Below are 9,875 nucleotides of genomic sequence, written 5' to 3'. Positions count from 1 at the left end.
TAATCATGAAGCACATGAAAACTCTATATAAAATGCATAGCACAATCTTGTATAGACATTACGTCCATGATGTGTAGACCGTTAATCCAACTACATCTAAAATTAATACTCCACCCAAAGATCGCTATCCAACACGCTCTTGAGGTATTATAAGTTCATAACAAACAAAGCATTACAATAAGCATGATAACATAATGTAGATGGTAACTGTCAACCAAGTGTGACATGTCTGTTCCCGACCGAGGATGTGAGAGGAAAGCTCGGTTCTATACAGAGTTCCTACACAATGAGTTTCTTTGCATGGACGCAGGAGCTCGAATGGGAACTTGCGTCTTGAGTCGGGGACTAGAAGATCAAAAGCGCCACATCGCTTCTCTTGTGTGTCAGCAACAGAATCCCTTCAACATACTTACTCTGGTCATCCATGATTATTCGTTGATGGGAATACATACACTGTAAATTGTTGAAGCACAATCACCCAGGATTTAGCTGTAGGTGTACTCAAATACTTATCAAAATAACAATTAAGTTGCAAACATTTTACACTCGAGTAATCAAGAGGTACTTGTGTCCAGACCTGGAGCTCCATCTTCACATCGATCAAAATGAAAAAAGGTCGCCCGTCTCCCAACCGGCGCGGCTGCATTGTTAGCCGCCGGTGCGACTCACCACTGTCTATGTCTCTTGGCATGCAACCCTTCCTCCAGAGAGGAACCAAGCAAACCTAGGACCATTGTTGTCTAGTAAATTAGGATGAACAATCTGAGGAAGAAACACCCGGGATCAAACACAAAATCACTGAAATTTACCAATGAAATTATCTCTCCCCTGGGGTTGGCCGCCCCAGTCATCGTGGATATCCATGGCAAAAAATGCGTTCTCTTGTCCAATCACAACCCTGTCAGACAAAGTCACAAAGATACTCATCTCTAGTTTGCTATGATAGGCAATTGGAATACGTTTTTTTTTGGAAAAGAATGTTAAAATCTGCGGCATGATACATGAATGTAGCTCTTAGTCAGTCTGGAAATGAAACAAAAACAAGGATAGGTACCTTGGTGAACCCATCAAACATCCGAGAGTGATAACAGGTCCACCGCCACCTAAGCTAATGGTTCTCTTTAGCCTGACGGGTATAGAGCAATCGGTTACAAATAAAAAGAATACGTATATGCACCTACATGTTATGATTTAGTAACACAACCCATGACATCATTAGTTGATTGCTTATGTGAAGCAACATGGGGTGGGGTTCTAGGTTGGAAGAGCATTCACAATGTCGTGATACTCGTAATTACCTGAAATCAGTGGAGTTCCACAGATGAATGATGCCATGTTCTGTTCCTGTAATTATAACTGGAAGGTTTGGATGGGCAAGGACACAATGAACTGGCGACATAGCTTCCAGCGTACAAATGCACTCCCTTTTCTGCAAGTCCCAGATCTGATTTGAAAAAAAACAGTGTATGGACTTCAGCATTATTTATTTTCCGAAAAGGAGTATCGTCCTGGCCTCTGCTACTAGCATTAAGCGATGCACATACTGTATTAATTAGCTAATGTAGTATTTGATGACAATGGCAGATCTACCTTGACAGTGGCGTCATAAGATCCACTGATCAAATACTGTTGATCTCCACATGTAACAAAATCAAGGCATGTCACCTTCTTCAAATGTCCAAGCAAAGAATATTCCGGGTCGGAGGAATCGAACCTCCAAACCTGAACAAGCATATACAAGGACTCAATCTAGTAGACAACTTACCTTCATAACGCAAAAGTTTAGTTAGCAAAAGGAAAAAATACCTGTACTTCGCCATCATAAGACCCACTCGCAAAACTGTTGGTGTCCCTTGTGTTGAACGCAACTGCCTCTGCTGTGACAGCCTCAGACTCAAATATTCGTGTGGTCTTCCAGCTCAGGTCCCAGTTTAAAAGCATTAAACCTGATGCCAACACATATGGTAGGATCGGATGAACAGCTAGTAGTGTACTGGTCCCGTAATCACCACGTTCAAAACTGATCTTTTCGATTTTTGTTACACATGAACAGTCATACACATGGAGGTGAGCACGATCTGTCATAGCTACAATCAGTTGCCTTCTTGCAATAAATTTGACGCAGCTTACTGAAATTACAGTGGTCAATTTAATTAGTACTCGATGGCAGTGTATATTTATATGAGTATATGAGGATGCAAGTTGTGCTTAACTATTAATCCTAGTTATGAGTCAGAAAGAATACCTGCATCCTGATCTGAGACTTTAAACGAATTAATCAGGAACTGCATGCCGTAGAAAATGGCTTTGTTAGTTCAACAGAAAAGGCCAATGCGTAATTCTTCACTTCTCAACATATATACATTGAGCAGCAGTATATATAGACGAAATATTAACATAATTATAAATATGTAGAGATTGCATTAGCTTGCCTTCATCTCATTGTTCCATATGCGAGCATATCCACTATTATGACCTGTTAAAATCCTTCGTGACAACATAAATTTTAGTGTAGGGTATAATAACATCCAACACATTCACTTGAACAAAAGAATGAAAATATATGCACCCACCAAGGTTCTGTTGGATGTGCATCCAGGGACCACAAAGAGTCAGGATTGTACTTCACAGATATATTCTGATCCAACAAAACACCAGTCAAACTCAGAAACAATAGCTGAAATTAAGTTGACCAAGGTGGCTGGTGCATTGTTGTTCTAATCGCCAGCAGGCAAGCAAATTTATTGAAGTCAAGAGATGGAGAAACAGAAGTGCTGATCGAGTTAGTGTACATTATATGTATAGCTATTCTGTAGAATAACTATTCAACAATCTTTATACACTGGGCAGCGTGGCCGTTCTATTGTACATAGTCGGCAACTATGTGAACCACTCATGTTGTACTATGTCAAATGCTTACCTCTCCAACTCTTTTCTGTTAGATAGTGGATTTTCTACACCCTCCATGAACAGTAAATTCAGAAAAAAAAAATCTAAATTGTTGGACGTCAAACGTGATCAAGAGTTTTAGCTTCTTGCAAATTTTCGTCCACAAATAACATTCTAGGAGCCATCACCAAAAATAACAAAATCAGTGTTCAAAACCAACGCACCTCAGATGTGATCTCTCCGTACTGCACATAAACAGCTTTCAGTGTCACTTCATGCACCATATTCCCAAACTGTTTGGCTTCTTTGAAAAATGTATCAGACTCAGATTGGTCATTGAATACCTCGATGTACTTATCTCCCAATAAACTGCTCTGAATAACGAGATCAAAGTCTGTCTCTTCCTTTAGCTTCATCTCCTCCTTCATTGTCACAGTCAAAGTGTAAGTGGATCCGTGAGGTACAATGCCGCACAACGGCAACTTTGCGAAGCACCATGGGGACTTGCCACTCTTGTCTACAAGTCTAAATGCCACATTTTCATCTGTGTTGTTTGTTAGGTGCAGTGAGCAAGGGATAGGCTCATTGGGACAATAGGGGAAGCGGAGTTCCAGCGGGTGGACATCAAGTAGCTTGCTGATGGACCCTGCCTTTTCCTGCTAAATAGATGAAACATTGGATAGGTAAGGTTTCACACACTGGCGTGAACAAATTAAAAGATGATTATTACATCAACATGGATTTTACATTTAATATGAGATATCGATCTGCATTCTTGAAACTTGAAAGGACTAACTACAACTGAACTACCCCTCAAAGAAAAAAAAACTACAACTGAACTAGAAAAGTCAACCTGGTATGTGAGCTCTCAACTTCCCATATTTTAAACACCATACAAAAGACGACAACATTAAGTTAATGGAAATTCAGTTTTGTACCAGACCTTACATGCTCCACGGTCAAAAGTAAAATTAAAAAAGTTAACACATTTTTAAAAAGTCTTGACTTCCTTTTAGCACTTACAGTCTTCTGCCCAGCACACAACACATGTCTTTTCCCTACAAAAATTTGCACGCATGTTCAAGACATGAACATGTTGTTAAAACAATCACACTTCGTAAACTTTTTTACTATTTTTTAGTTCAATGTTTCATGCTCCCGAGTACAAGAATGCTGCCCTCGTTTGACACACTTCCATCTAAACAAAATTAATGAGGTCACCTTAGACATGTCTCCGGCATGGTGTGTCGTGCATGCACTTAATTGCTGCTCACTTTTATCAGTTGGTTGCTCCTGATAATTCACATCATCGATATCCATAATTGCCACTGCATTTTCTTTTCCAATCACAAGCCTACATATACCCATATAACATTACAAGTCTGGCATGACAAAATACGAAGCATGGCTGTACAGCTAAGAATATATGCTGTTAGCAATAAAACAAAAGCATGAAAATATACCCTCCCATCACACATGCGATATGGTAGACAGCTCCAACACAACCAATCTTGATGACTCTATTAAGAGTCGGGGGGCATGAATAATTCCTATGCATGGGAATTTCGTTTGTCAGCAAGTAGAGTGGAAATCCATGTATGATTGAGTACATTCAGTGGAATATTGTATTACCCGCAGTTTGTGGTGCTCCACAAATAAATAGCGCCATCTTTTGAACCTGTAATTAGAATCTGAAGATCGGGTTGGTACAAGAGAGACATTACTGGAGATACGAAAGCCTCAAGTGTATGTATACACATCATCTTCCGCAGATCCCATATCTGATTTCAACAAAACAAAGGATGTATTATGATCACTCTCTATATGTACACGTCCTACATTAGTTTGTTATTCCATGTGAATAGCAGACCTTTGCAGTCTGATCATGTGAGCCAGTAACCAAATACTCCTGATCATCACATGTGAAGAAATCCAGGCAATTCACTATGCTCGAATGCCCTACTAGAGTGTATATAAATTCGGGAGAATCAAGACTCCAAACCTATATAGGGGATCAGAATCAAAGAAAATCAAAGGTCAACCAGCAATACTTGTCTTCCAGGGCTGAGGAGGGGGGAGGGGTGACATACCTCCACTGTGCAATCCATCGAAGCAGTCGCAAATGTGTCATTTGGGTTAAATGCGACTCGAAGTATTGTCATAAGCTCTTCATTCTCAAATGTTTGTATGCACTCCCAGCCCACGTCCCAGTCCCAAAGTTTCACTTTAAAACCATACACCGACAACAAATATGGCTGGGTTGGATGGATGGCCAGATGGGTATGAGCAGCCCGTGACTCCAGATTCTCAATGGCACCAACTCTTAAACTCGTGATCTTCTGAATTCTTGTTTCATAGCTGTACACATGGAGATACCCATCTTCTGTCCCAGCAACAATCCATTGCTTCCGTTCAATGAATCTAATGCACGTAACTGCAGTACCAGGATAAGTCAGCTCGCTGAAAATAGTAATAGAAGTAGCAAGAGAAATCAGAAATCATACCACGACTCGCTGAGACTTTAAGCGCATCCACTTTTTTCTGCGGTGATAAAGAAATAATTAACATGTTAGTCAAATGTGACCAAAAGCATGGATACCCCTGAGAGGCATCAATAGTCTTTATCAGAAAAAACAACACTACTACATGCCTGTGTCGGATAGTCCCAAAAGCCAACGTGTCCATTTTCATCTCCTATTATTATCCTGCCCAAAAACAAAAATCAAATTGACCACCAACCATATATGTGCACCATCCCTTGCTTACACGTACAAAAGCAAATCTCATTCATGTGTTCAGTCACAAGTTAGGAACCATGCGGAATGAAACTATGGACTGATCAAAGGCCCATTCCCGAGAGGCCATTGGTTCCTCTTCCATGATTAAATATCAATCATATTTATTTCCAAAGATCTTGCCACAAATATTGAGGTGGAGGTGCCACATGTATATTCAAGAATGTAAACGGATCAAGAAGAAACACTTCATCTTGATTTCTGTGTGTTCATGCATATGGATTTTCTAAGTATAAAGAATGCACTCACCACTGCTTGGCTCGGTTTGTGTCCAAGCAACTGAGATGCATTTCTATGTAGACGTGTACCTGAGTCAAAGAGGCTATTGTTAACATCTGGCCGGGAACGACCTAGAAGTATTACTGCACAGACATCGTAAGCAAGATAGAGAAGATAAAGAATTTATACCTTGACTGTGGACAAAATTGGCTGCAAAATATATGACCATGTGTGCATGCGCCGTCCCACCACCACACAGTACAAGTGAAAACAACGCAAAAGGTAAAGTAAATATATCAACCTTCAAATTTAAGCGAGACCAACTTGTATCTATCTATCTTCCATTATATAGATTCATAGTTTCAAATAGCCGGCTATAGCTCTGCTATAGCCCGCTATAGCCTTTTCAGCAAGGTGCCGCTAAATGGTCGCCTTCACAAATAGCCCGCTTTAGCCCGCTATAGCTCCGCTATAGCTGATTTGAAGGCTCGCCGCTATTTTCCATAGCCCGCTATTTAAAACATTGTATAGATTACTAAAGAAGTTGAAAAAGAATGGCAGATATTAATTGTGCTAAAAAGAATGGCGGAGATTGACGCTCATTTTTGCTTTCCCACCTAATTACTTGATGGAAAGATTGAAGTCCAACAATGTTCCCTCAAGATGCAATTTGCAAGATTACTTTGTATATTTTGATGGACATATCATTGCTAATGCGACGATGAAATGCATCAATTAACAATTTTCATGGGGAAATACTTGGTGGAAAGACTAAACTGTCTTTTCTCTTTTAATATCTCAATGTTAATACAAGAGTATGCAAAAACATACATAAAACAGCTGACAACTAACTGTGTTGTGCATGTCACCGAGCTTGCTCATCATATTTTACCTTAGAGAATGACGTTGCGATGTGTGTCAAGGTATAAAGTGCTTTCCGTTTCACCACCTGTATATCATTCCCCGTCTCTTGAAAAAACTTGTCTGGCTGGCTTCGGAAAGTGTTTATATGATCATCATCCCCCAATATTAATGTAGCACTTTGGAGGATCACATCTATGATATACTTTCGTGGTAGATCTTCTTTCTCTTGTGTTGTCACAATGAGAGTGTAAGGTGTGTTAGGTGGCATAACGTCATACAATGGCAGCCTTAGGAAGGAAGACTCCATGCTATTATCCATAAGCCTAAATGCAACATGCTTATCGGTGTTATTTGTTAGCTGCAGCGGGCATGTGATAGCCTTGTTGGGCTCAAAGGGGAAGCAAAGCGCGGACGGGTGAACGAGAAGAAGCTCTCTTGTCCCACCTGCTGGGATTACATGCGTACTACATTCTATTTCAGCAAGCCAATCCATTATGTGCTTCATACTAGCTGGTCTCTTTGCCGGATCGACTTCTGTGCACTCCATCCCAATCTTCGCACATACTCGTATTTGACCCCACTGCAGTGCATCCAACACCGTATTATTCCAAATTTGAAGTACCTATGAAAATGCAACCACGTTATAAAAATGGACCAGCCTTTCTAAAATAAAGACTTTGCTAATGCCAAGGATCATTATTTGTAAGATTTGACTTGGAATGGTGGCTAAATTGTTCATACATTCTCAATAGTAACTTGACACCCCTTCTTTCCGGTCAGTATCTCTATCATTATAACACCAAGACTATATAAGTCAAACTTGTGCGCGAGTACGATTTCCTTGTTATAGCATTCCGGCGCCAAATATCCCCTGAAAACATATATAGTCTGGTCCATTAGTAATATGCAGAGCAAGTGCAATATAAATTTACACTACAGTTGAATAAGTCAAAAAATTAAGCTTTCCATATGCTTTGGCAGGCTTACCTTGTTCCGGCCACATTTTTAGTAATGACCCCTGTTTGGTCTTCCTCAAAACACCTTGACAATCCGAAATCAGTAATTTTCGGCATCATATCCTCATCCAATAATATATTTCCGGGTGTTAGATCCAAGTGCAGAATATTGTTCTGGTGAGGATAATTTAACCCTTCACAGATACCCTTTATTATATCGTATCGCTTTCTCCAGTTAAGTTCTCCGGGTGAATCTAAACAGGAGAGATGAAAAAATGGATCTAGTTCAGTATATATTTGACATAATTGAGTTCCTTAACTTTTGAATGCAATATAGTATATCATATGGGTGAATTATGTAAGTCACATACGGATATACTACACTCCAGTAGGTTGAACCAACCAAATAAATATCGTGTGAAGAAAATTAGAATGGAAACATAAGCCTACCTGTTATATAACCATCAAGACTTCCTTTAGGTAGATATTCAAAGCAGAGCAACCGCTGCTGCACATCTGCCATAACCATTTTCCCTTTGTAGTCTGAAATGTTCCCTTGCGTGTCGGCGCAATATCCAAGAAATCGTACAATGTTTTTGTGCTTCACCTTCATGAGACATTCCACCTCACCCTGGAATTGTTCCTCATGCATGTGCGTATCGAACAGCCTCTTCACAGTGACAATGCCATTATCAAGCACTGCCTGCAGCAGCAGCAGCACCCGAGATACCTTATAAACCACCGCGAAGCCACCTCTTCCAATTATCAACTCGTGAGAAAAATAATTTGTGATTTTCTCCAAAAGTGGCAGTGGCAGGGCAATGGGCTCTGCATCTTCATCGTGTACCATGTACTCCAGCTCGATTTGTGTTATGCCACCTCGGGGATCCATTAATTAACTGGGCACTTGGGCAAGTTATATATGAGTACAGTACTATCTTAGTCTCGCTTGAAACATGAGAGCACGCACGAATCATTAGTTTGCAAAAAAATACGAGTTGACTCCAAGTACAATAAATCAACTACTTCCTCGGATCCATATTACTTGTCGCTGATCTAGTAGATCGGGGGGAATAGGTAGTAGGCGAAAGTAAATCAGATTTACCTAGAATTGTTGCTTGCTGCCAGATGGGGGTGAGGATGCGGATGGAAAGATGTGATGAACTAAACGAATCGCTCCTCGACTAAGCAAGCAGATGATCCATCCCTAGTGCTCCTCCCAGCTTTCCGGCGAGCATCCCGTAGGGTGTGGCTCCCGGATCTACTCTGCTGCGGTGAGAGAGAGAGACAAGGGGAGCAGGGGGTGGCGGCTGACCCTGGGAGTGGGAGTGGGAGTGAGGTGGGAAGACGAGGATTGGAGTCTTGGAGATACCTAGCAGTAAATCTAGGTCACGGGGTGGAGAAGATGATGGGCTTTCGATCAGGGACCGAATGAACAGCGATCCATCTCTCCATCTCGGACCGCATGAACAGCGATCCATCTCCCTATCGCGGACCGTATGAACAGCGATCCATCTCTCCGTCTTTTCCAATTTCCCTTGTTGCAAAACATAGCGACATCAGTTTGACAAACTAGGGGCATGCGATCCGACATGAATCAGCAGTTCAGCACTGAATCCTCGAGGGAAGGAACTTCCGGAGGAAGAACATTGAGTATCGCCGCCGCACCAAATGCCTCGCAACAGAGCGGGGCGATGTTGTGCATTTGGTTGAAGGTGTCATATGAATGGGTTTGGACCGTCCAGTTTTTTCTGGATGGAACCATTCAATTCAAGTATTTGGATGTATATAAAAGATGAGCAAATTATTTGAGATGGGATCATCGGTCATGCTCACATGATCATGCATGTAATGGGTGACCATATGATTTGGCCGATTTCTTGGGGTGGTGGTTCAGCATCTTCAGAGCATTTTCTTTTTTTAAGTAAAACCATTCAAGTGCTTTATAATCAAACATGTCTATTTTCTGAACGATCCCAACCCATCACTGGCCGCCCTTTCAACCAAATGCACCCTAAACTCTCCATTTTCCTTCCGCAAAATACAAACTTTCCCCATTTTCGTCAAAAAAAAGAAGAAAAATTCACATTCCCTTTTCCTACTCCTAGGCGACAGGAGCATGGCGACGGTGCCACTAAATCTGACAAATTGG

At 41.0% G+C, this 9,875-nt stretch overlaps 1 protein-coding gene across 8 annotated transcripts; it reads right to left on the bottom strand.

Moving 5' to 3' along the window:
• LOC123149743 (uncharacterized) lies at positions 1-9,085 on the bottom strand. Of its 8 annotated transcripts, none has more exons than XM_044569452.1 (25): positions 8,829-9,084; positions 8,174-8,671; positions 7,755-7,977; positions 7,509-7,638; positions 6,796-7,389; positions 6,093-6,113; positions 5,934-5,992; positions 5,540-5,594; positions 5,394-5,430; positions 4,980-5,323; positions 4,760-4,891; positions 4,522-4,670; positions 4,353-4,439; positions 4,111-4,243; positions 3,114-3,548; positions 2,574-2,638; positions 2,433-2,487; positions 2,246-2,285; positions 1,807-2,129; positions 1,591-1,722; positions 1,299-1,444; positions 1,055-1,126; positions 810-898; positions 578-724; positions 1-453 (listed from the first exon to the last, which is right to left on the bottom strand). In XM_044569452.1, the coding sequence occupies exons 2-24, from the start codon at positions 8,613-8,615 to the stop codon at positions 666-668; spliced, it is 3,822 nt and encodes a 1,273-aa protein (XP_044425387.1). In that variant the 5' UTR covers positions 8,616-8,671; positions 8,829-9,084; the 3' UTR covers positions 1-453; positions 578-665. The 8 variants fall into 8 exon arrangements, with proteins under 8 accessions (XP_044425387.1, XP_044425386.1, XP_044425391.1 ...); XM_044569451.1 differs by having other exon boundaries at positions 8,174-8,622; XM_044569456.1 differs by having other exon boundaries at positions 1,807-2,078; positions 8,174-8,622.
• Between the last annotated feature and the right edge of the window lie 790 nt (positions 9,086-9,875).

The sequence above is a fragment of the Triticum aestivum genome, chromosome 7A, assembly GCF_018294505.1.
Source record: "Triticum aestivum cultivar Chinese Spring chromosome 7A, IWGSC CS RefSeq v2.1, whole genome shotgun sequence".
Classification (NCBI taxonomy): Eukaryota; Viridiplantae; Streptophyta; class Magnoliopsida; order Poales; family Poaceae; genus Triticum; species Triticum aestivum.
Note: the sequence above shows the minus strand (reverse complement) of the source record. Positions and strands in the feature narration are given on the sequence as shown.

What these genes read in the sequence shown, in the direction of transcription:
- LOC123149743 (XM_044569452.1), bottom strand. Translation starts at nt 8,615, where the DNA reads ATGGATCCCCGAGGTGGCATAACACAAATCGAGCTGGAGTACATGGTA. An exon ending in CTTATGATGGCGAAGTACAG is followed by an intron (nt 1,723 to 1,806) that starts GTATTTTTTCCT and finishes ATGCTTGTTCAG; the next exon opens with GTTTGGAGGTTCGATTCCTC. An exon ending in TGTTTGATGGGTTCACCAAG is followed by an intron (nt 899 to 1,054) that starts GTACCTATCCTT and finishes TTTGTCTGACAG; the next exon opens with GGTTGTGATTGGACAAGAGA.